Source organism: Echeneis naucrates, chromosome 17 (genome assembly GCF_900963305.1).
Source record: "Echeneis naucrates chromosome 17, fEcheNa1.1, whole genome shotgun sequence".
Lineage (NCBI taxonomy): Eukaryota > Metazoa > Chordata > Actinopteri > Carangiformes > Echeneidae > Echeneis > Echeneis naucrates.
In genome coordinates, this window is record NC_042527.1 from 20,846,838 (window position 1) to 20,872,987 (window position 26,150).

At 42.2% G+C, this 26,150-nt stretch overlaps 1 protein-coding gene across 2 annotated transcripts; it reads right to left on the reverse strand.

Annotated features, from left to right (window-relative positions):
- Positions 1–1,209: 1,209 nt before the first annotated feature.
- On the reverse strand, positions 1,210–25,518 carry larp4b (La ribonucleoprotein 4B). Of its 2 annotated transcripts, none has more exons than XM_029524427.1 (17): positions 24,920–25,518; positions 21,146–21,279; positions 14,097–14,250; positions 12,554–12,727; positions 11,599–11,677; positions 10,296–10,432; positions 9,663–9,766; positions 9,152–9,262; positions 8,890–8,943; positions 7,992–8,198; positions 7,765–7,871; positions 7,380–7,643; positions 6,740–6,764; positions 6,355–6,525; positions 5,351–5,547; positions 4,539–4,650; positions 1,210–3,901 (listed from the first exon to the last, which is right to left on the reverse strand). In XM_029524427.1, exons 2-17 carry the CDS (start codon positions 21,224–21,226, stop codon positions 3,578–3,580), a joined length of 2,301 nt encoding a protein of 766 aa, XP_029380287.1. In that variant the 5' UTR covers positions 21,227–21,279; positions 24,920–25,518; the 3' UTR covers positions 1,210–3,577. The 2 variants fall into 2 exon arrangements, with proteins under 2 accessions (XP_029380287.1, XP_029380286.1); XM_029524426.1 differs by having other exon boundaries at positions 6,740–6,785.
- Positions 25,519–26,150: the final 632 nt, after the last annotated feature.

A 26,150-nucleotide genomic window follows, 5' to 3' on the forward strand; every position in this document is an offset into this window, starting at 1 on the left:
ACACGCAGCTTTGAGAAGCTCGGCCAGTTTGATGGACTCTTTCTCCCACATGTGGTGGGCGGGGCTAAACTCACACACCTGTGCAGCTACAGGTGTGACCGACAACACAGGTCGAAAAATAAAAGATAAATGGAATGAAAAACAACAATAAAAAAAACCAAAACAAAAACAAAGTACAATCAGACAGCCTGCCCACGCTTCAGAGTGGAGCAGAGTTCAAACTCCACCCAAACTAAAAATGTTTTAAAAAGTTAAAGAAAAATATATTCAAAAGCACAACATTAAGATTTTTTTATATCCTACATCCAGCTCGATAGCGACATTAATAGTTCAACGAGATCAATATATTTTTATAATAATTTTAAGGTACCTCTTATATTTTTCTGAGTATTTACAACTGTACAAGCAAAGCACACACTTCAAAGTGCACATATTTAATACAGTATCGACTAGTTTTGCATTTACAAGGTTTATATTTTTCCCCCAAAAAAAAAGACAAAACTGAAAGAAAACTGAAACTATTAAACAAAGAACAAAATGATTCTTTTTCATACATTTTTACAAAGAAAAACAAAGCAAAGAAGAAAAACAACATTGCTGCAGATTTGTACTCTCTCTCTCAGTAAGACTTGCGACGTCTAGTTTGACTAAATATTTTCCACATGTCACGCTTGTTAACGTTTTGGGGATTTTTTTGAAAACAAACTGCTCGTTTTGTATAAAAGTTAAGGCAAAGTCATTTTTCAAGTTTAAATAAAATTCAAGTTTTTCAAACACTGGATGGATTTTTTTGACATTTTGCGTATATATAGAGACCTGGATCCATCTCTATTTTTTTTCTTCTCCCTAAAATGAAAACTTAAGGATATTTCTTGTTGAATAAATCAGCACTGGTTTATAACTAAGTGGATATGGTACATCTTCTCTTTAACCATTTCCACCAATGAGGAAAAAAAAAGGAAAACAATCAAACCATCCAAGTGCATCTTAGTCCTTCAAAGAGAAAAAAAAAGAAAGATATTTTTTAAGTTTTATCTTACATAGAAAACTCAAGATTTCGCATCCAAATCAAAAGCAGCTATGAGCGGGAGTACAGGCTCTTTAATGAAGCGTTCCCTTCTCCAGATGGGCTCCTGTTTCCTCTTAGTGGGATTACCCAGAATGCTTCTGTTGCAGGAAGACTTTGGCGAGACGTTTGAGGTCATGTCATGTAGGTTTGTTTCCCCCAGACAGAGACTGTGTATAGTACAGTGGTTTGTTGTTGTTTTTTTTTTTTTTTATGAAGGGTTTTGCATCTGAGATGACATGAAAAGACGAACCTGAGCACACAACTGAAGAGCAGGGAGGTAACGTGATCTTTCACCGCCTGGCACACATCATTTTTAAACCTTTCCGCAGTAAGAGCATCCAGGACCTGGTTGGTTATCTGCCGAAGGGGCTGCTACAGTAAACAGACCGACCAACCGTGCTCAGGCCCGGCCCGACCACCTCCCTCCCCGAGTTCTGCTTTCTTGCTACTTTACTCTGTTGTGAGAACCGAAAAAATACATAAAACATGTGAAGCGCAAACCTGAATCCGTCTGCGATCATTTCATAGATTTACTCTGTGCTTTAAATGTAACCGTTGGCCACAGTTTATCCAATATGACAGGAGTGGAGTAGCAAGAAAGGCCATGTGCTTTGGTAAATCTTTTCTGATGTGATAAACACCCGATTTTAAACTTAACGTGTGCAAACCGCCGAGAACACGCGACTGACGAACAGACAAAATGAAGGAACCAGACCGACGACCTCAGTGGTAAAGAGGCGGAGCCGAGCGCCGTCACTCGGAGGATGGACGTGCCTGGATGTTTAGTTCATCACTGTCCACATGAGCCCATCATCAACCCCCAACGGGACCCCCAACACACCACCTTCACAAACCTGCCCCTCCACCCACCTCTGAACTCCATTCACCATTTACCTTCATCTGCTTCATAAAAAACACACTTTCCAAATACCGTCACTTTCACAAGCACTTCCATCCAAACCAAGGAGCCTCAGATCGGCAGAAAAAGAAGTTAAACCAGCATCAAGCAGCCTTCTCCGCCTCAGGTTCTGCGGGTATCTGCTCCTGGAAAATTCTCTTTAAGGATCCCTTTAGTTTATTTTGTACGTGTGTGTGTGTGGCTTGACTTCATCTAATAACATTTGCTTGGAAGCGTGAGAAAACAATGAGTGCAAATAAAGTTCTGCAGATGTAAGTCAAGTATTTCTACATACAGTATCCGGTGAGTTGTAGCAACAGATTCCAGGATTTGAGGTCATGCACTCTCTAGGAGGAAGAGCTGGAGACGCATCGCCGTTCGAACGGCATGAACATCAAACCGACGCCACTTTGCTGAATGTTTTGGGCGCGTTTCAGACAGGAACAGGCCGGTCGACATTTCCTCCCCCCAGCAGTTCGTTACAGTGGTTATACTGACGCGGCTTAACTGAGCTAGCGTTCATTTTCCTCCTCGAGTGAACCAAACTGCGTCTTCCTTCCTCAGTATGTGCCTGCTAATCATTTTTAATCCACAGTTTTAAACAGAAAATGAGAGATAAGAGCTGCAGCCGTCAGAGCTTACTTTGCTTTTCCCAACAATATTTAGATTTTGGGAAAAAACAAAAACAAAAAAACACTTTAAGAACACAGACGTTTCCATCAGACAATTATATTTTAGCCATCAGGAGGTGTTTCTAATTTATTGGTTCCCTTCCTGCATGATGCGTAAAAAAAAAAAAAAAAAAAAAACTAGCACTGATGTCACACTTGAGCGATGAAACATGACTAGCAAGTTAGCAACGACAAACCAGCAGAGGGCAGCGATTCTTTACAGACGAAGGAAGAAAAGGTTTGTGGCGTTTACCGGCAGAAACTGTACCGACTGCACGATGACAACACGCATCATCTAGTGTAAGGGAGGACTGAGTCGATGTAAACAAAGCAGTCTTGTTGTGATCAGATTTAGACATTAAGTTGCATATGGATGTCAATATGTATTAAAATAAAAAACACGTCTGCTAATTATGAGCCACAACTGAGCTACACAGTTGCACAACAGTTCCACCCGACATGCACACAAACCCCCTCGCTTTGAGAGCCAAACAAGGTGGAGTCTGTTGAACGCGCCTCTTCGCATCATCCACCGGGGCGGCTTCCCAACAATGCCCTGCTGCTGCTTCGCACACAAGACTATTTTAAACCCACAAGGCCATTTGGACAGAATGAATAAACTTCAGTGTTGTCTGTGCCAACTTACAGGCTGACACAACTACGTAATGCAAAAAGAGAAAAGGAGAAATAAAAGCGAAATGTAAGAAAAAAACAAACAAACAAATAAATAGAATAAAAAGAATGAAACGGTGCTCTACATGCACAGTAAAGTGCTTTTTGTCTGCAAGCCCTGATCAAGAAAAGAAGGCGTCCTCTATGCTTGTTTGTGACTGGTGATTCTGGGATATAAGTGTTGAGTAGCCCTGACTTATATTTCCTTTTTATTTTTTTAACGCATCAGTGGAGCATAGTGGGAAGGGGGGAGGGGCAGGTTCTGCCTTACTGTGGGGACTTGGGTGGAGTGTGGTGGGGATCTTTGCTCTGGGTTTTCCCTGGGTGTGGGGGCGGGGAGGCCCACCGCCCGGCCGACCTTCTGGCCTCCCTCGGGGGTCTTCCCGGAGTGACGGCCGCCGAGCCGGATTTGGGGTATGTCTCTCTGGTCTTGGCCTCCGCCGCAGGGGTGGAGGCGTCGGGGCACTTCCTCTCTTCGCCCGCGGGGGCGGCGGAGGCTGGCTTAGTTTCCTTGGGGGTCGGTGGCTGCTGTAATGTCGGGGCGTCCTTCACCCGCTGGCAGATCTCAGCGTAGGACGGCTTCCTCAGCTCCTGGAAGGAAATAACGACAACCGTCGTCAAAAGTCCTGCCTCTTTATGTTTATCTCCTGAGTTCATCACACTCCCCATCAGTGGAAGACATTTTCTATTATTATGACATGTTTGGATTTACAGTGTTTTGACAAAAGGAATAAATGGGCTCAGAGGGAAAAACTCTGGTTTCTGGACGTCCACTTGGCAGCTGTGATTAAATTCATTTAAAATTTTAAAGCCCTCTGAGACGTCAGTCTTCCATCACCCCACGTCATCAGCTGCAGCTCTTTGCATATTATTATATTATTGTATTAAAAAATAAATACAATGAGAGTTTCACTACTTTAGCTGAAGAGATAAGTAAAATTTTCTTTGCAGTTGCAGGGTTTCCATCCCTCTGACTGATTCCTGTCTGTTATTAAAACACACTTTACCCCGCAGATGTGAGGAATCGACTGATTCGTAATCAAAATTGATTCGAGAGACTGCAGAATGAAAGCTCGAGTCATTTACCCCCCATTTTTGTTCACGCTGAGATCGATTAATCTGTGATGGAGATGTCTGAGAGGGGGTGTGCATTAAAAAGGCCTTGGTGAGGAGATTGAGAGGAGAAGAAAGAGGAGAAAGAGGAGAAAAAGCAAAAATCAATGATTACCGTGGCAGCACCGTTGACTTGCACCGATTTGCTTGCAGTGGACAGAGTGCCGGGGACTCGCTCCACAGACAACTGCACCTCTTTTGGCTTCACCTCCGTCACCTTCACCTCCCTGAGACAAACAGCAGGGATCGAAATGAGAGAAGAGTAAAGCTGCACAAACAATAAGAATGTAAACATTCAATCCAAAACCCAGGAGATGCAATTAAAGCCACCAACAATTTATTAAAATTTTACCTCCAAGTCACAGATAGTAAAATGTGTCAGAACAGACCGTCCAACGAAGCGTTAAGGGGCCTAAAAATCATCCGCACCTCACAAGCTTGTTTTGTACAAAGCCTTTGAGTCACAGACATTTCATTGTCATCAGCACATGACGAGAGCGACAGGCTCAGCAGTTCATTAAATAAAGACTCTGTTCTCTGTAGCTCAGCTCAGAAAATAAGAAAAAAAAAAAACTAAAAACCGCACACTGAATTTTTCCTTATTGATTTCAGATAAAAGCTCTGTGAACCAGAATAACCAAAGAAAAGTTCTTCACACGTTTTTTGTTTGTTCCAGGGCTGATTTTCTACTTTCAGGAAAAAAGACAAGTTCAAACCATTGTGGAGCAGCGAGGCTTCGAAGAAATCCTTCTTTCTGTGGTCTCATTTGTTAACTCCATGAAGCACAGACCTAATTTTCAGACTTTATAAATCACTGTCATCTGCTGTTTTATATAAAACGTAAACTTGCAAGTTTTCTATATCGCCTGCCCCTTCACTTCAGGTCCAACGTCATCAGAATGTGTGAGGCCTCAGTGTGGTTCTTACGCTGCTGGGAGGGGGGGTGCGGGACTGTGTGGCGAGCCAGAGGCTGGGCTCAGTGTCGGGGCTGAGGCCGGGGTTGGGGTCGGAGTGGTCGGCGAGGGCTGGAAGGTTGGAGGTAACGGGGAGGAGGAGGATCGGAGCGGCTCTTTGGGGCCCGCGGGAGAGAGAGCGGCTCCGGTGCTGGACTCAGCACTTACATTCTGCAATCACAACACACAGAGGAAGACGTGGAGGCGTTAGAGCAAGAGAATTCAATTCATCGTGAGTCAGACTGAAGGAACAGGAGACCTTCAGCACTTCACACTTACAGCTTCTCATCATCTTAACTCTTCAAAAACTAGGAAACAAACATGCTCAGATTGTCTTCGATGGACCATCAGCTCAATCAGGATAAGCAGATTTGTGTAGTATGATCAAAACATTTTTAATAACATTATGTGAAGCAAGAATTAATGATTCTGAAATAGAGACACTAAGAATGAGCTCACTTATTTAAATCCACATTAAAGTATTTCATTTGTTTCATAACAAATATTTGAAGACGTTTGAGTATTTGAACACGTTCTTTAAAACTTCAACTGGACAAGGAAAATCACAAACGGTTAATTAAACATATAACTTTAAAAAGATTCTGTTCTGTTATTGGGGATAGAAGCTCAGAAAACAAAGAATAACCAAAAAGAGTTGAACACACATAACTCCTTTCATTTGTTTGGGTTGTTCTGGAGCTGATTTCAAGTTTCTGATCATTCTTTAGAGCAGGACTTTGAATGTCAAAACCATAAATCAATCTTCTTTTAGATAAACATCTTAAAATTAAAGATCAGAGAAAGAGTAAAGTTTAGTAATCTGTCAAGATAATAAATTCCAATCGGCGTCTGACTTCTTAATTCTGAATTTTAGGCAGCATTCATTCATTGGAGAAATCCCGTGACATGTTCTAAACTATTCTAAATGCTTAACAAGGACCTGAAATGTGGCGGCTCGATGTCCGGAGCAGCTCTTACCCGTTCCTTGGAGGGTCCGACCACGACACTGCTGGCCAGTCGGTTGTCAAACACGTCGTCTGTCTTCAGCTGGCCAGCTGCTCCAGGCAGGGGGGGGAAGCTGGAGAGCCCCAGCTCGAAGCTCGGAGATGGGGGTTTGGGGGGAGGCGGCGGCGACTGAGGTGTCACTCTCTGCGTGACAGCAACAAACACAGAGTCAGCACAAAGAGCTACCTTGCAATGCATAGAAGAAAGTCACACGACAGAAGCAGCCACAATGAGGAGGCGCTCATGGCTGTTACCTCAGCGTGATGGTGACAGTAACAGACATTACAGCGTTTAAGTTCAAAAATCTAAATATTTTAATTGAGCTACATCACAGTGACACACAGAGAAACATACTTACTGTAAACTTTTCGTCCCTCTTTTTCCTAGAAGCAGAAACATTTTTCCTTTAAGAAAGAGAACATCCCAATTTACAAACATCCACTCTAGCTGAAACAACGACCTGACATGACACAAAGTTATCACTGACACACCCACCCAGCGTTTGTCGAATCAGGAGCAGTCACATGATCAATAAGAGATAACATCTTCTCATTTTCATTCAATTTCAGCAGTTTTTTCTAAAATAACATGTTTCTGGGAGTCAGACAGGCCAAAACTCAAAGGCAGCAGCATCTCAACTGCTGAACAGACAAGAGCAGCAGCAAAAATTGATCAGTGAATTTTTTTTAAATTGTGTAAGAAATGTGCTTCGGCAGTTTTACTTTTAAATCATTTCATTGTCGTCCAAAGAGAGAAGCAGCTGTGGAACGGAGCTCTAACGTTCAGCTAAACTTGCATTTCTACGATTGAGTTTGGTTGAAGAAACAAAGAAAATCAGGCCAGTTTACGACACCCGTTCCACCACTTTAAACAAACTAAAGACACAAACACGAATTCACCTACGAGTCAATGAACTTTTAAAGCTCTAATTTCTACACAACTTCCCACACCCATGTGATCTCAGCGTTGGGTGCCATTATCCTGAATTGATGCTGTACCTTCCTCGGCCGGCTCCCAGGGAGTAGTCTGTGGTGGCGGGCTCCGTCACTCGCCCCGTGCCGGCGGTGTCCCGGCGAGAGAAGGCCGCGGTGGCGGGTAACCTGGTTCTGGGTTGGCTGGTGGGGAGTCGTGTCGGCGGGCTGCTGCGGACCCCATTGAGCCTCTCGCTGGGGAAGCTGGGAAAGAGGGCCGGGCTGTCCAGGAGCCCTGTGCTGCGGTCTGCCGTGGGGATGGTCGGCCTCAAGTGAGATTTACTGTGATTCCTGCAGGGAAGCGAAAGCATGATCCAGTTCTTTATGTTTGATGCTCAGGTAGCAGAATTTATCAACATTTAATTTAAACCAATTAACTGTCAGACACAACTGAGAGGTCACAGACACAAACCTGTTCCTGGACGAGTAGTGTCTGACAGTGAGGGGCGACGTCGCTGGTTTGAAAGTGTGCGATGCTGTGAATCCGTTGATGAACTGGTTGTTGTGAAACGGGGCGACCTGGCAAACAGGAAACAGATTCATCAGTCATGAATGAACTCTGAAAAACAATCGACGAGTTTTACAAACTGAATTTTTCCCCAAGATTCACGTGTTATGTCTGTGAATCTCAACTCTCACCAGCGTGGGGTCGATGAAGCTGTGTGTGGCTGACCAGGCCTGTGGTGCGATGAGGCTGTATAAGGGGAACTGTTGTTGGGGGCTGTAAACCGGCGGGATGTAGTAGGACGTGTAGCGCTGCTGGGCGTACGGGTTCACCTCCACCGGCCGGTAACCGTTCTTTGGCATGAAAGTGTTGATAGCGATTGCCTTCGCCTTTATCCTGGCCTGATAGAGGAGGAGGAACAGCAGATGTAAGAAAAAACAGGGAGGAAATGTCATTCAGATGGCAAATTTAGAAGATAAGGGCTATAAAAGAGGGCTCAGCGGCGTTCATGGGGATTAAGGGGATCATGGGACCTCTCGAAGAGGAGACCTGTAATTTCTGTCGCCTGTTTCCTGGTGACACTGATTAATTAATGATGAAGGTCTTCACTCTGCATCAAAGACACATTGTACACAGAGCAGGGCACGGCAGGGCGGCTATGACGCCTGAAGCCATGAGGCTGGAGGCATGCTGGAAGCATGTGTGTCTGTTTTCACACTGGCTGCACGTCTGCTGGCACTTTTATGTGCCATTTCCGATACCTCATTGTCTCTTCACTTCAAATTAAATTCATATTTGTTTTTGACAACAAATGTCTCTGTATCCACATGCAACTGCTGTCAGATTCAGCCAAGACGATGGTGGAAAGAGTCAGTTTGTGTATTTTGACCGCTACAGGTCTCATGTAAGTCAAAAAACACTTGGGATGCTGAATCTCTGTATTCCCTCTAATCTGTTAACACGGCAGTGAAATAACAACCAATAAGTTGCAAAGCCGCCATGCTCACAGCAGGAAGCCAGCGTGTGTTTATCTAAGTGGTGACTTTCTGAATATTCAGTTTGTGCTGCGTCTCTCAGTCAGGTGCAGCCTACCTTAATTGGCTTCCCTTGGAAGGTCTTCACTTCTTCACGCAGATACTGATATGCCTTCATCAAAAACAAGAGGACAGCCCAGCATCAGGCAACAGTTTTGTTGGATTAGAGCACTCTTCAATCAAATTACTAACAATATAACGGCTGTGGGAAAATGATGAAAAACCCAAACATACACTTGGACAGGGAGACAAGGACAATCTGGGGAAGAATTAGGAGTGATTGTGATAAAAATGTAGAACAGCATTAACCATGTTGTTACCTGCTGTGCATCAGCTTCTGATTCGAAGGTGATGAACCAGTTGTCATTGTAGGCAAATTCACAGTTGATGAACTTGGGTAAGTTGTCCCCTTTAAAAAGAGCTTCGACCTCCTGCAGTGGAGGAAGAAAAGTCACTGTGTTAGGTTTGATTTGCTGGTCACACACTGAATCCATCGACTACATGGCAGCAAGCACAAATGAAACCTGAGCAGCTCCTACAAGAAACATCTCGTCTGAATCTTTCCTTCTTTTTCATTTCGGTCTGACCTGAAAGTCTGCAGCTTTCAGGTCAAAAAAGCTAAACAAAACAAAACAAAAACCGACTGTTTCATTTGTGTTAGCTCACCCACGTCTATTAAACATCACCATAAAATGTCTAAAGGCAAAAAAAAGGTGGAGAGCCAAACCACAACCAGCCTGTTGTTTAACTGCAGCTGCAGTTAATAAGCTTGAGAAGAACTAAATGCACAGCAGATAATTCTCAGGGTAACTGTCACGGACATCCACCGACCTCAATGGGCGTGCTCTCAGGAACTTCTCTGAGGATCACGATGCAGCGGTTCTGATTGGGTCGCACCTTCTCTCCCTTCTCATCCACCTGGACCAACGGCAGAGCTGGAGGAAGCAGGACAGTAAAATCAACTAAAGAAAACCCCATGAAGACATTCAGTGAAATCACATTTACTTGTTTACCTTCAGCTCCTTAAACGTCAGTTAAAAAGATCCATACAACCTAAAAGTTTAAAGGTCCATATAGAAGGCAGATGTTCCAAAGAGTTTGAGAGGTTTTTGGTATTAAAAACCACAAACATAGATATGTGCAACACACCTTGAATATACAGCTTTAAAAGATCAAATATGGAGGTTGAGTATAAAATGTGGAACTTTAATTGGTGGTAACTCTGAACGTCGAACATATTAACACAGGAGACCAAACATCAGTGAGAAGGGATTCATTTAAGTATGTGTATAAATCATAGACAAGCAGGTAAGGCTCTGCTGGATGCACTTTAACAACCTCTCCTGGGAAATCAACCCCAGTCACATGCTGATAAACATTTGCTGCGGCTGAGAGGTTTGTCTTGGCCCACGGACCGTTTAGTAGGCAAACAGCCACCACCAGAGTCCTGGTCACACAACTCACATCGCAGAATGTCCACGATCAGCTCCACGTCTGTGCTGAGCTTTTTGACGTGGTCCAGGTTGGCCACCGTCACAATTGGCACATATTGGTCGCTGTCCATCTGGGAGATGAGGTACATGTCACTGGCCAGATTCTCCCTGAGAGACAAAGCAGAGGGAGCGGCGGTTGGATCGGACATCAAAACCACACGGTGGTGAAACCAAACTTTTATTTACTCAGATAACGTTGAGTGCAGTGGTGTGACTAACACACAGGGTCACACCTGTCCTCACCTGATAGAGCTCTAAACCTGAAGAACATCAGGCTGCTTTAATTCACCCAAGTGTGACACATTTGGGAGGGTGAAGCGTTGCCTCTTGAGCCTCTCAGCAGCTGTTACACACTTGAGTTAACTGTGCTAACTGAGACAAAGCGCTGCAGGAGCCAGCGTCTGGGAACCTGACATGATGCGCTCAGGCTCTGTGGTTTTTGGATGTGCTAGTCCTGTGGGTATGACAGTGAACTGTATTTGCAGGGTGTAGATTCTCCCAAATCAACATTTCTGATTTAGAGACTGATTTTTAATCATAATAAGCACTGGATTGACTTCTTACTTGACTTACTTGACTTGACTTCTTAATCAGTTTTATGCTTTGTCTTTATTTTATTCCATCTGCTCTTTTTATACTGTATTTCTATCAGTTTTCTTTCATTTGTTTTTTATTCTTTTTTGAAAAATGCAATATAAATGAACTCAGCTCATAAATGCATTTAAAGCCTCCGCTGTAATTTATTGTTTCAAATAAATACTGCGGGGCAGCCTAATCGTCCTTCACGCAAAAAGGGGTTGATTCTAAAATCCACACTGATGTAATCAATCAGTGGAGGAAAAGAAAAAAAAAGTAAATGGGTGTTAATGTCTGAGTCCTTGTCTAAAGTCAAATCACGGCTCAACCAGGATCAATAGCATTTCAGAAGGCAGGAAAAAAAAACAAAACAAAACAAAACAATCAGACAGGAGGTTTCCCCTGAGTCATCTGCCAGAGCCTCTCTCTTCTGGCCTTTAATGATACTAAGAGCAGCCATTCTTCTTGCTTTGGCTCAATTGGAAGTGCTTTTCTCAATTATCAAGTGTGAACCAGCAGCTGGGGATGAGGTATGACACAACACCAGCTTTATCAACATCTTTTCCCGTCCTCTCCGTGTCACATTGGAGGAAATTGCTGACATTAATGTCAAATAGTCCCAAGAAAATCTTTCTAGTCACCCCCCCCAAAAAAAAAAAAAAAAATCTCTGGGGTAAAATGAAGGAGCTTTAACTCACCGGGATAGACAGAACTCCAGGGTCTTTTTAAGGTGCTCCCTTAAACCCTCCTGGGGATTCTCAGGCTGGGGATCACTGCCTGTTGACAGACGAGGGCAGCAAGAGGGGGGATATCTTTGATTAATAACACAGCTTTTAAAATAATCCTTGACCCTTGGGAGCAAATCATGATTCCGACTGGTGACATGAAGCTGATGAAAATAAACTGAGGATGTGGCTGGGAAATGGGATGCTGAGCAAACACACATTACTTAAATAAACATGTATGAGAAGATGGTTTATTTCTATTCATCTTGTATTATACTTGTTTGTTGTTCAACTTGATTTATTCTGAAATCCCCATCAAGGGAAAATTGTTGGTAAAATTCTAGCAGGTTTATGTGCAGATCATTTAGTGGAGTGAAAAACCACTTCTCTGGCCAGCAGCCTTTGTTTCAACGCTGTCGTCGACTAGACTTTCAGTTTATTTGAAAAAGAATGAAACGTAAATGCTGCAGTAAATAAAACATAAAAGATTCACTGTGCAACTCCAAACAATAAATTCTTCTCTCCAGACTGAGCCCTGCTTTAAACAACATGAAGCAACACTTACTTCAATAAGCAAATAAATGGATCATACTGGATCACCTTCAGTAGGTTCATCATTCAGTAAATTCAGTGGCTTTTCATTTAATGTGCCAGCCGGCAGTTAGAATCTGTCCCAGCAGAGACCACTTTGACAAGCAAGAATTACTCAACTGCATAATTAAAAGATTAATAAATAAAATCAGCTCTGCCTGTTTCACTGACAGTAAACAAAACATTTTGAAAGTCTAAAAACATCGTTACAATGATTAAAAAGCTAAATGGTCCAACTCAGAGGAGTCGACTCAGTTTGTTTCACTGGATTTGAGCAGTGTTTAACGTCCCAGCTCGTATCCCTCATCAGGTATCACCTGACCTACAACCAGCCCACCTGTGTGCCCGGGCTGCCCCGGCTCTGGGTAGTCTGTATAGGCTGGCTCGGCGCACTCCAGGGTGACGGAGGCCACGGGGGCCGGCTCAGCCAGCATTACTGGGGCTGGTGGAGGCTCATCTGGGCCGGTTAGTAGGGGTTCCTTGAATGCCTTGTCTTCACTGGCTTCATAGCCTGTGACAGTCAACAAGGGGGAGGTAATATAATTATTAAAAAGTGTGTGTGAGTGTGTGTGTGTGTGTGTGTGGGGGGGGGGGGGGGGGGGGCTTATATTTGAACCCTGTCTCTAGTTATCCAACATAAACTTGTGCATCTGCACATTTTCAAAACAAAAGCATCTTAAGTAATATGACAGTAGGCACAGACAACTAAAGGCTGGGTAAAAAAAAAAAACCCAAACAAACAGCTAGATCGCCTTCACTAGAACAGCTACTGTCATAATCAACTATATTGGAGTCTCATAAAACCTTTTCTAATTTGTTCTTAAAAAGATGAAAATAAATAAATAAATTAATTAATTAATTAAATGTAAACAAAAGTTATAAATGTTAAAAGAAACACGGGTGTTAGCTGATGTGATGGAGGGGAGCAGTGAACACATCCAAACACTGAAAGATCTTCATTTGCTCGATTACGATAAATAAAAATAAAACTCCATCGACAGTCTGTAGTCGTTGAAAAGGCCACTTCGTGATTGGAAACATTTTATTAGTTGCTGTTGTTCAGCAGCACATTTTCATAAATGTCCTTGCAAACGTAGTCCAGGACGTCAATCGGAGTCAAACGCACACTAATCAATAATTTGTGTTTCTCCAACACACCCTTGTTGCCTACGAACCGGCTATACTTGGCTGGGCACATTAAAGTGAATGATTAGGGTCATTTGTGTGGAGGGAACGGTGACTGTGGTTGGAATATTCATTGCTCATACTAAATTGAGTATGAATGATTAAAGAGGTGACGAGAAAAGTGACAAGAATAGACGAGGACAAGCTACAAAGTAAAATTAGGGGTGTGTGAGTCCAGCATATTTTTTTCTCCACCAACAAGTCAACATCAATTGTCTCGAGTGAATTCTTACACATATATATAGATGAGTGATTCAACTACAGCTGACACTTTCACTTCTTCCACTTTGTGTTTGACAACAATATTTTTATAATTTGTGATGCCATATACAGCATATTTCCATTCTGTGTATTTTGCATAGATAGATAGATAGACAGATACTTTATTTATCCCAGGCTGGGAAATTGCAGCGTAGCAGCAGCATTACACACAGACATCAAACAACATAGGATAAGATAAAACAAAATAAATAAATAAATAAATAAATAAATAAAAATGTGTCTTGGCATTTCATTGTCCTACTGATTTCCATGGGTTTGTTTATTTTTTGGAAAACATATCGATTTGCGTGTTTTATGGCCAAAAAAAAAAAAAAAAAAATATATATATATATATATATATATATATATATATATATAAATATGCAAATTATAGAAAGGGTTAAAATATTTGGTAGCCCAAGCGGTTTGCTGACCTTCTGGGCCGGGGTCGGCCGAACTATCGCAGCCATCCTTCCATGGCTGCAGGGCAGCAGTTGTGGTGTCTGCACTCCCACTGGGGTCCAGGCTAAACATGTGGTTGGCCCATGCTTTCGCATTGGGGTTGAGGTCTGAAACCTTGGCGGATTCCTGGGAAGGAAACAGAATCTGATCAGTGAATAAAAGAAAAGAATAAACTTTATACCCGTATTTCAAAAGGAACAAGACTCATGTGGTGAGGATCAGCAGTAAATTGAGTGATTGGGGTAATAATTCCACTGAAGGATGAATTAAACATACCATAATATATTCACACATTTAACAAAATGCTAACAAATTCACATTCTAACCTGCTAATTCAGTAAACAACAATAATAGACAAAAACGAACAATGACTGCGGAAGGAAGTAGTTCTGAAATATTACCCCCACATTTTGTTTTCAAGCTGATTTGTCTTATCTGACTTTTCTCTCATTTCTTCACAGAGGCTAAAAGAGATGATATCCTTCCTAACAGCTCAAAAGTAGTCTTTACTTATATGGCACCATTGGGTGTTATGTGTGTGTGTGTTTTTTTTGTTTTTTTTTTTAAACAGATAAGACTGGAATGAGCATGTTGCAACATTATTTAACGGCAGATCAATGACAAATCTGTGACAGATGCATCGCTGTGAAAACCATTACTGCTAAATCTTCAGCACACAACTTCAGGTCAACCATGGCAAACTGAGAAAAATTCTTTCTGATAAGAAAACTGTCAAATTCTGAAATGATAGTTTCAGTCATGCCGAATCATTTCACAGCTTCATAAATTGACAGCTTATACTACTTTCAGTTCTTACACTCCCGACGCAGACCTACAACTGACATCTCAGCTCCTTCGTATCCATCTGACTTTTCAGTCATCACTTCATTGACTGTTTCCAGAGTTCAAGTGTTAAAAGAAGAGCGCCCTTCGCCTCCAAAGTTCAGACTTTCAGACCGTTTCCTAAAACAAAATGTCAAGTTCAAATTGTCAACCCAAGAAAATTTCCTCTCTGTGCAGAGAACTGTCAAATCTGAGAGTGATGACATCTGAACGACAGTTTCACCAATGCTGAATCATTGCATGACATGGCTGTTAATGACTCAGTGTTTGTCTGATGCCAAGCTGAATGGGAAGACTAAATGAACTTCATCGTGATGCCACACGAACGTCCACAATCCTACTGAATTTTCTGGATCTCAATAAAAACCTCATCAATAATGTCGTACAGCTGCCTCATCTGCCAGCGAGACTCCTCAGTCCAACAGCATCTGACAGGCGCTGAGACGCAGCTTCGGTTGGACAGGGACCGGGCCCCCGCAGCCCTGCTGCCAGCTGGTCATACTCACAGAATCAAAGCAGCAGTTCAGCATGCACGTCTCACAGGCTATCAGACTGTAGCCCAGAGCTGTGGTCAGAGTCAGAGTTTCATTGAAGTCCTGGGGCAAAGCTGGCCAGGCGCTTCGCATATGTGGTGGTATCAGGCTCCACTGCATCCAATCCATGATTAACCCTCAGAGACAGAGTCTGTAAGTGTGTCCACAAGCAGACAGATGACGACTCTGGACCAGCATTGCATGTCTTAAGTAATAAATCAGGCTTCCTCGAAATGAAGCCACTGCCGCCCCTCTTTAAACGATCCCCATCAAATCACAGCCACGCTGCGTTTAGCCCCCTCGATCCGAGCTGCTGGGTTGATTCAACAAATCTGATGACAGCGCTGAGGCTCAGCCGCCCTGGTGTGCTAGGCTGACGTTGCAGAAGCTGACTGGCTGCTCTTGCTCCAGTTCATCAGCCGTCTCTGCTTTTGCTTTGTTGCTGTTGCACTGAGTCATTCAGCTCCGGCAAAATGATGGAGCTGCACAGGGAGTGTTGAGTTGCACACCTGAGCTGAAGCTGAGACTGCTCCAGTGAGCCACGTGTTTAAATTAACCCCGAGGCAGTGTTCAAATTAAATCAGCCCTCTTGAGCCTTGGTTTTAATACAGTATGCTCCTAACAAGCCAAGTTGCTGAGGTGGGTGGGTGGGGGGGGCTTTTTATTTGAGGACCAGCGAGCTGAAAGAAAATTGTAATAAAGGAAAGAGTTGAGAAACAACAAGCTCGACTTTGTAACCAGGAAGAGACAGTGTTCCTCGGTCGTATTTCACAAATGCTGCACAAAATCATTCATGATGTGTCTGGTCAGACACACAGCCCCGCCTGTGCTAATATTCCAGCCCTGCTCTAATGTGGAGCTCCCACTTCTGTCCGAGCCGGCTGCCATAGAAACTGCTGCTGACATCAATGGATGTGTACGTTGTGGGCACCGCTTGACCTTTCAAAAATGTTTTAAATGCTCCCCTCCTTCGAGGAGGAGGTGAAGGTTTGCTGCTTCCCTGATTCAGGGTGTATTTTGGGAAGAGACGAGAGGACATGATTCATCGCAGACCGCGGACAGAGACGAGTTATTGTTGGTGTCACCAGAGGGCAGCCGGCGTAGCGCTGGGTTTTTATTGCTGTGCCTCTCCAGTGGAGGCGAGCTCACAGCAGCAGACAGGAAAACATAGATGGCAGACATGCAAGACTCCTTCAGGGGAGAAAACAAAAACAGCTGAATTTGGAGCTATCCGTCTGTCTGCAGGCCGGAGGCTCTTCTTCCCTCTCTGACAGAGCTGGAGCAGACAGTCGGCCACAGCAGTGCTTCATCTTGGGCAACCACGAATACACATCTCCATCTTAGGTTTTCTCTATATAAACTTGCATTCCAACAAACACATCCAAATCGCCTTTTTAAACCAGAAGGTACCATTATTAGGCGTGATGGTGGATCTGACCTGCTCTGCGTTTTCTGGTGCAGCCTGTCAGTCACACAGTAGCCCCATCCACAAATCCAGCCACCAATTTAGGGTCTAATTCCCTCTAAATGGAGCATCATTTAAAAAAATGAACATCATGTTCTATTGAAGACTGTAAACTAGAGACTGAGACCATAAACTCATCAGGATCTGACTTCTTTTTACAACCAATGGACTCGCCCCCTTCACTCACAAACCAGGAGTCCATATTGATTTCTATCAACAGTTTGATTTAAAACTACTGTTCATCTTTTGGCGATGGATTCAAAAAGTTTGGGAAGAATTAAAAGTGGGGATCAGATTCTTTAGCCTCATACCAACAAACAAACAACTCAGTGTTTTGAGTTGAAGACCCGGTCTGTAACCGATTTGATTTAACATACTGGGCTATAAATGGTTCGTGTTCCATGTCTGATCTGTTTTGAACACATATGTGCGAGGCATATGGTGTGCTACTCCATCTCTCTGTGTGAATAAGGAATGAGGTGGAAATCACGAGGGTTTGGTGGCAACAAATGTCCTGTGTTATTTTGGCACTGGTCTGATCTGGGACTAAACTAGATTTTGATTATTGAGATAAAAGACAAAGATTTCTATCTAATCTAAACAGTATTATGACAATTGCATCATCAATGATGACTTATTTTATTAAATTTTGATATTGTCAAAGTGCTCTTAGTAAAAACGAAATGCCTTATTATTACTAAGATAAATGCTCCATAATGAATATTTCGCAACACAATGAGAGCCTTTGTAACATCATCCACCTCTAAATTTTGAAAAAGTGACTTATGTTTCAAATTTCCCATTTTAGTTCCCTTAAATCTAAATTTTTAATAGTTTTTTCACATATGTAAAGACAAAGGAAATATGCACAGATGACCTAGACTGAACAAAAACTTCTGCACTGACTTCTTGTTTGTTTTATTACTTTTTTTTTTTTGTTTTTTTAAAATGGAAACTGACTTTGCTCAGAGACCTTGACGTTCCGAATGGTCCGAACAGTCTCAACCTCAGAAGCCGTTAACCGCTTTTCCCACCACTGATCCGGGCCTGTAATGAGACCTACAGCCTGAGGCGTTTGCCCACTGGACTCCATCGGGGGAAGAGTTCCCCCTCCCTGCTCGCTGCCAATCTTCTATCCAATCTTCAGTGTGTGTAAATGAGAGCGGAAAAATACGGCGGGCTCTTTCCATTTCCTAATTTTGGAGCTCTCAGGAAAAATAACTTTCTCTTTGCCCAAAGGCCATCCGTTCACTTCTTATCCATTTCCTCAGTTTCACATTCTTTCCCGTTTGAAGGGATTTGATTGTAACACATCAGTGAAACATGATGACAGATCCCCAGTTTGCTCTGAGACAGTCACCGGTTCACTTTGTCATTTTAATTCCCTGGGTTTCCTCTGTATTGCAGCAATCATGCTTTGCTAGATTGAGGGAATTGCGAACTCTGCTTGGGAGAGGGAGCATTAACTTCAAGTGACAGAAAGACCAAAAAAATTTAATAAATAAAAGCTCAAAAAGAAAAACACAAAGACTTCTGAGCTCTGGTCCAAGGAAGAAAGATTTAAGGCGCTGTAGTCTGCTCTGGAAACATAAGTGAGACCAAAACAGCCACAGTGCTGCTGAGGTAAAGCTGATTTTCAGTCAGCCTGCTGACGGCCTCGGCCACCCAGACACCACGCCAAAGCAGTGGTACAAGCACTGTTCTGGGAGATGGCGTGACACAGCTGGTGGAGGAGTAAGAAATTTATATTTTTCATTTAGATCAGACTGAGTCTACAACTCAACCGCCCACCTTTAATGTCACTTCTTAGGAAACAGATATTTTAACAGCTGCTGCTTGGGTCGAAGTCTGCCAATATTTGGCTGGAGGCTGGTGTAACGTCCCACCCTGGTGACCACATTTAGCCCTGACAGTCTTTGCAAAATAGTGTCACATGTGTTACCATCAATCAAACCTGCAGCGCTGTGAAGCAACCTGGGAGAAATATAAGCTACACAGGCTGCAGGGATGGCATGCAGGATTACCTGCACAGGGAAAAACACACAGGCTTAATCACTTTAGCGTAAGCAGCGCTTCCCTCCAGCACTGCATGTTCAAACCTTGGATTGTTTTTGTTTCATCGTTACTTCCTGAATCTGCTTTTTGGCATGGTTGCTACATCTCTTAGCTAAATGTGCAATAGTGTCTTCCCAGGACAGGTTTGGGTTGTCAGATAACATTATCTTGTGTGCTCACCAGACATTTTTGATTGCTGCGAGTGGTTTCTTTCGACTCACATCACGCTGCATTAGGTAGAACCACTGACAGTGATCGCTTTGGATTCATTTTAAATCTTTAATCTAAATCTTGTAATTATTATGTGACAAGAAGCATCTTTTTATATGATTTCAAAGCTGGATGTTTTCACACATCCTCCTTATACGAACTGCTCCTACTGTTGTAGAAAAGCAGCCAACTACAGGTTGACTTATATAGTCCTAGGTTAGGTTCACATTAAATATGATATAATAATTCCACTCAAATGTCCAGCAAAAAACAAACTGTTGTGCGTACTGAGCCATCACAGACCAAAAAGTGTTTCAAACATTTGAGAAGATGCCACACTTTCAAGAACACAGCAGAAAAACAAATACTTGATTATTATAGTGCCGCTTTTTAAACAGTTAATCAGATTTTTTGTGGCTGGGTTGTTGGTATATTATCGAGCCTACCCCCCCCAATAATTTTTGCTGTACAAGCACTTGCAGATTTTAAATCAAATAGAACTGACTGTGAGTGTTTCTTTTCCTGATAAAAACTGTGTAAGGCAGAATAGCCCAAAAAAAAAAGTTCCTTTCTTATGTTTGGGTTGTTTCTTCTTCTAGCTTTATCTGATCAGGAGTTCTGCTCATTCTTTAGAGCAGTAATGATGAAAAATCAGCTCCAAAGCCTCTAATGCTCTAAATATCCGATTGTCTTTATTTTGTCAACACAATAAATATATATGAAAAGTTTAGTCTGTCTCCGCTTGACAGCGCATCATGGAAGATGATGACGAGTCGCCAAATTCTAATAAAGTCATGGAAATCAAACATCATGTACTACTGTGCTGCACCTCGCTCTGTTTTCAGTCCCCGGAGAGTAATAAAAAACAGGTCATGGTTATTTAGTTGCAGCTGCCTTTTTTTCTGTGTCCTGTGTCCTATACACAACCAGGGTGAGAAATCAACCCCAGTGAACAACAGGCTGAAGCTGTGATGGTTCTGTCTATGACTTGGAGTTGTTTCCAAAAAAAGCGGCAAAGACTGTGAGACTGCTCAACAACAAAAACTATGTTCTTTTGATTTACCTTCAAATCCAACAGAGCCACAACAGCATCTGCTGTGTCAGACAAGACATAGTTTTACCCATCTCACTGCTGAAGGAGGAACTGAAACTTACACTCATGTTTACTATACAACTGTGTGTGTGTGTGTGTGTGTGTGTGTGTGTGTGTGTGGGGGGTGTGTGTGGGGGGGGTGTCAACTGCAAGTTCAACTAAATTCAACATGCAAAACACAAATAAAATCAGAAAGAGATTAATTTTGTTTTTAAAATTCACTATTCTTCTCACGAATGTTCATCTAATCTGGCATTTTCAGAAATTTAAGTTCAGGGCTGTCATGTCAGTCATGACATTTCACACATTTCTAATAAACTTTCACAATTTAACTACTGACCTTCAACACTTTAACGTTTGAGAAATAATCAGGTTGTCATCAATGACAGTTATCCTTTCAACCTTGATGACCTTAACATTTAATGTTGATGGTTATAAAAAAGTTCTCAAAGCAATGTTAACATTTTACAACTTTGAGGACATGTTTTTTTTTTTTTCATCAAAATACAAAGAAAATTCTAAGTTTGAATTATTTTGTTTTGATGATAAAAGCCACTTAAAAAAATGAAATAAAATATCCTGGAATTATATTATTTACATTAACATGTCCTAAAACAATTAATAATATATAAATAATGTAATATAGATGATGTTGGGCACTCAATACTGCATCATCTTTAAATCATCACCTAATTCAACCTGAAGCAAGACAGTAAATAGATTTAAAGGCCATTTGGGCAGAATCTTCACTCAAATCACAGAAACGTCTGAGGCAATAAAAGCAAACGATGAGAAAAACACATTCATTTGTGTCAAACTCACCAAATGAGAGTTCTCTTTTGCCTCTTGCACTTGCTGCACCTGTGGTTCAGCTACAACTTTCGTGTCCTGGTCAGAAGTCATGAGCCGTCTGCTTCTTGGCTCCTCAGGGAGAAGTCGCTGCGTCACCAAGTAAGCTACGGGGGGGTAGAGGAGACAAACAAATTAAATTCAAGAGCAAATAGTGATCACATATCCGCAGCGGTGTAACACATACAGGACAAATAATACCTTCAAAATAAATCACAAAATATAAATTTGTATTTGACATGTTTTCACTGTCAGTTGTTATAAGCAGTTTAAAAAAAAGTGCACATGAAGATATTTAAATTTTAGGGATGTACACTCATAACACCAAGCTTATTTTAACACTGTGGAGTTCAGACATTTTAGTTTGAAGTCCTGTTTTTTTCAGCACCAACCTACTGGAAGCCTGACTTGTCCCATCATGCATTAAAGTATTATTAAGCTTTTACTACACAGTACATAAGCAAGATATCCAAAACCAAACCTCAAGAGCTGCAGTTTGTTGAAAAACGGAAAGGTACAACAACATTATTGTTAATTAAGGCAATATCTGCTAAAATTGTGCTACCCTTTTATAAGCCTATGTATAAAAACTTTTACTTTCAGCTATGTAACCTAATAGGTGATTTTATTCCAACTGGTTTCAGATCAGAATCCAAATCAGATTTTTTGCCTAATAGGGTTTTCAACAATTTGTTTTGGTGGAGAAAAATAAAACAGTAAGATCGGGAAAAAAAAGACACTCAAATTACTGAAAGTGTCAAATGTAAATAGAAATATTTATCAATATAATCAAACCTAATATTACTCACTCACGCTGACATAAGTAAAACTTGTTACAGAAAAATATGTGGTGTCTCTATTGAGACACGCTTACTTTACACTATGAGAAAGTCAGCATCTTTATTTTCAAAGGGTCAACCTCTAAACAGACTGGTGAATTAGGTTTAACAGGTTTAACAGAGAACAGGAACAATCCAAACAACAGCCTGGACTCCCTGTATGGGGAACAGTAACAAAAGCAGGGTTGGCCACAGATGTCAGCGACTGGGTGAAGTTACTCTGCTTGTCAACCCAATGCCACATGTTGGTCACCTCAGCCAGTGTTGTAGTTTTCAATTAGTCTGTTTAAACCTGCTTTTCATATCCATTTAGAGCCTTTTCACACAACAGGTCCAGAGAGTTTCTGTGTTAAAGTTCTCCCTGGTCTTTCATCTGCTTAGGTTTGACAACTTTATGAGGAAAAGTACAAAGGCACAAAAAAGGAAAAGCCTTAATGTGTCTCTAAAAGGTTTAAAATACCGTATACGTGAGCACAGAGAGGAGAAGAGAGACTAACTACTACGACAGGATGCTAATGTGCCAATTTGCTGCAGCATTATGTTAGGAAAAATTTAATTATGAGCCTCTCAAATATAAAAAAAAGTGTGTTTTCAGTAAATCTCACAATTTTATAGACTGACATATTAGTTAATAATCAACAGATTGATAGATGGCAAAAATCATCATCTGCTCAAGTCTTACTCTCTACCATGACAATTTCTGCTCATTTCCTGGTTTCATCCCAGCACCAGCAGCATCAATGCCAAGTTCCCTCCACCACATTTGATCTCAATGTTACGCATTTATGAAGAAAGCTGGAGGAGGACGCTACCGAGTTGGACCATTGGTTAAACACCTTCGTTCCTGTCCTGCTGGAACTGTTTGTAAAGCAATGATGATCCAGCCCAACAATTGGCTGCCTGTCTCTGACACAGACACTCGCTGTGTTTGCATACAAAGCAGAAAAAGAATGGCATGGCTGTAAAGCTGGTGACCTTTGATCCATATACTGCTTTCCATGCACAGCGTGTGTGTGTGTGAAAGATGCCATGTTAATAATTGGGCCTAAACACCAATCCCTATCAATTCCACTCGCTTATCAAAACAGCTGTTGTGATAAACTGCCCTAAACAGTAGACTTGAAACCTGTTTTCTGTTTTATCAGTCACACCCACTAACAGCCTATAACATGAATACCAAGCTTAAGAGGCACGATCAATAAATGCTTGTGGTTTCACAACAGCCACATTAGACCTACAGACAATTATTTTCAATACAGATTGATCTGCTAATCATCGCTTTGAGTCACAAATCATATTAAAATAAAGGAAAAAAAAAAAAGAGACGTTACTGAAAGTAATTTATGAAGTTCATTACTTCATGACACTGAACATTAAATGAGGTGAGCAACAAATTAGCAAAAAAATATAATAATAATATTAATTAGAAAAAAGAAAAAATAAATTTAATTAATAATAATCCAAACAAACAAAACACAATGATTAACTTGTTTATCCACACAAAATCTGCTCAATGTACCTCTTAGGATACAGCAATAATGCTAAGTGGAGGGAAAACATGGGAAGAGGAAGAAGAAAAATAAAAACACCCCATCATTCTTGAAATGCATGAACGAATAACTATTACGAGACAAATGTGCCTTATCCTCATCCTCCAAAAACCTTATCCTCTGTTCGAAAAGGTGACGTTAACGTCTTATAAGCCTTTAGGGGTAATGTTACATCGCCGTGTCAACGTTTACAGAGTTTACACCCTATGATCAGGGCTCAGACAGTCAGAATCCATTTTAATCACATTTAAATGGCACATGAACCTAAATACAACTGTCAGTAGCAATGCACAAAAGCCATTTATTTGAAAAAGCTCTGCTGATGCCTAGCTGAAGCATAAGTGTTTCACAGTGTTGGTTATCGATTCCAATCAAGATGTAGCACCACAACAAACCCTCAAATGCACCAGTCAAGCCCTTCAGAAGGTCCCTTGATGACCAACCAACACTTATGAGTATTTCCTTCCTCATCTATGGTATTTAATGTAAACCACCCATATCAGGAAGGTAAATACATTTATGACAACTTTTCTTACATGAGATGCCTTACACGTCTTTCCCCACCCATCCACTGAGGAAAAGTACCATAATGGAAGCTGGGATTGTGTACAACAGAGCAGGGGGGTAATCACATGACTTTCACACATCATATCATTTCCGCTGCACATGCCCCGAGTCGATCCCAGCGTCTAGACAAGTCCTGGACCAAACACAGGCCCGTGTGCAGCCCCGCATCACCCCAGGAGCTCATTTACAAACCGAACGCTCCCCTCTGTCGGTCCAAAATACCCCCACCGGTGAAAAATGTAACGGAGGGCCCACCGGTTTGTTTTTAAGTGGAGGCTGCTCTGCGGGAGAGAAGAACCGGTGTCCGGGGCCCGGTCCAAAACAAAGCCTGCTGTGGATCCACTAGACCGGTCTAACGCTGCAACTTCTCCTGCAGACGCAATGCAGGCGTATTTAGAAGCTGACACAGCCGGGAAGGACCGCAGCTCACACATACCATGCCCATGCCAACGGCCATATGTGGAGGGGGCTAGAGGGGTGCGAGCAGGGGGAGGGGGCCAGGAGCGGAGCACGGCTGGCTAATAAACCGGGCAGAGCCGGGAACACAGCGGCGGGACCCGCTCGAAAGTTGACAGTCGGCTTGGAAAGTAGCAGCCATGTCTGGTTAGCTGGCTTGCAGCAGTGAAAGATGGCGACCTCCGGCGTGATTTCGCGGATTCCCCAACAACTCCCCTCCCCCTTTAACGGTTTCCATCGGGCTAATGTCGGGTTAGCAAGCGAGCTAGCCGGACCCGTCCGTCCCGAGTTGCAGCCTGTGTGTGTGTCTGTGTGTGTGTTTGTTGCTTACTCACCTTGTCACCTCTCACTGCGGGGCAATGCAAAATACTTTGGTGTGTTCGGTGGCAGCTGGCGGTGGCGCTGGGCTGAGGCCTTGAGCTGCCTTCCAGGCTAAATACGCAGGGAATTAGCTATCGGGCTATATCGAGCACGCTAGCTAGCAACAACCGGCTTACCGCCCCGAACCTCGCCGCAAATAGCCTTCAGAATTCAGGGGAAACAGCCACGGTTAGTTGCGGTGAGATGACTAAACAATGCCCTCCCTTAAAAATGTTTGTTAGGAAAGAAAGAAAAACAAACAAAAACAAAACGGGCTCCCCCCCGACCAGCACCGCAAGCTAGCTAAGACTTAGCTAGGTGGCTAGCTAGCTAGCTTGCCTATCAACTTAGTGCAGTCGGGCTCGATAAATCTGGCGCCTGGGATCTCAAAGCCAAGTCCTCACGGTCGACAGCGGGCTCTACGGGAGGGGGGGAAGGTAAAAAAAAGAAAAGCAAACCAAGAAGCACCGAGCTGAAACCGAGAGACAAACGGTGCTCGTCCCGAAAATGTTCCGATCGATCAGACGCTCGTTAGCGCTAAAGACGAGCTGAGCTTTCGGAATGGAGAAGTCGCCGTTTCCTTTCCCTTTCGTGTGCAGCACGAAGATCGTCAGCAGCATGAGGAGGAATCACTCAGGGACGAGTTAATGAATGAAACATTTCATACATGTACAGTATATCTTTATTTTTTATGTTGTTTTCTTTGTCAAAGAAGAAAGTTTTAACTCTTTGTATTTTTTAATCAATAACTGTCTGTTTTCTTATGTGAACTGAGAGCAAAGCTCATCAGGAGTCAAATTCAGATCAAAGTTTAATCTGATTCTGAATTTTACTTCTGACCAAAAAAAGTGTTCAATTGTTGTTCAACACAACTTAATTTTCATGATGCTGAGAAGGGGTTTCCTTCTCTTCTGTGAAAACATTGATAAAGTCAAATAAATGAGGGAGCTCCGGTCACACACAGGAACCAGACATAAGAACACGTACATTTATGTGATTTGTGTGGCTTTAGATCAATGTTTTACTGGAGACAGCTTCAGATGTGTCAACAGCTTTGACTTGTTATACAACGTTCTAACTTGTGTTATCATTTTATCTTAATTATTTGCTTTTTATTAGTTTTTTATTTTTATTCTATTGGGAAAACTTCCATTCTTGTCATCAATCTGATTCGGGGTCGGTGTTTTTGTTTTTGTTTTTTCTTAA

Bases quoted from the DNA above. Each gene is read 5' to 3' on its own strand.
- larp4b (XM_029524426.1), bottom strand. From the start codon at position 21,226: ATGACTTCTGACCAGGACACGAAAGTTGTAGCTGAACCACAGGTGCAG. The intron at 5,548-6,354 runs GTAAGAGCTGCT...TTGTGATTGCAG, and splicing joins TCGGACCCTCCAAGGAACGG to AATGTAAGTGCTGAGTCCAG. The intron at 3,902-4,538 runs GTAATCATTGAT...ATTTCCTTCCAG, and splicing joins AAGTCAACGGTGCTGCCACG to GAGCTGAGGAAGCCGTCCTA.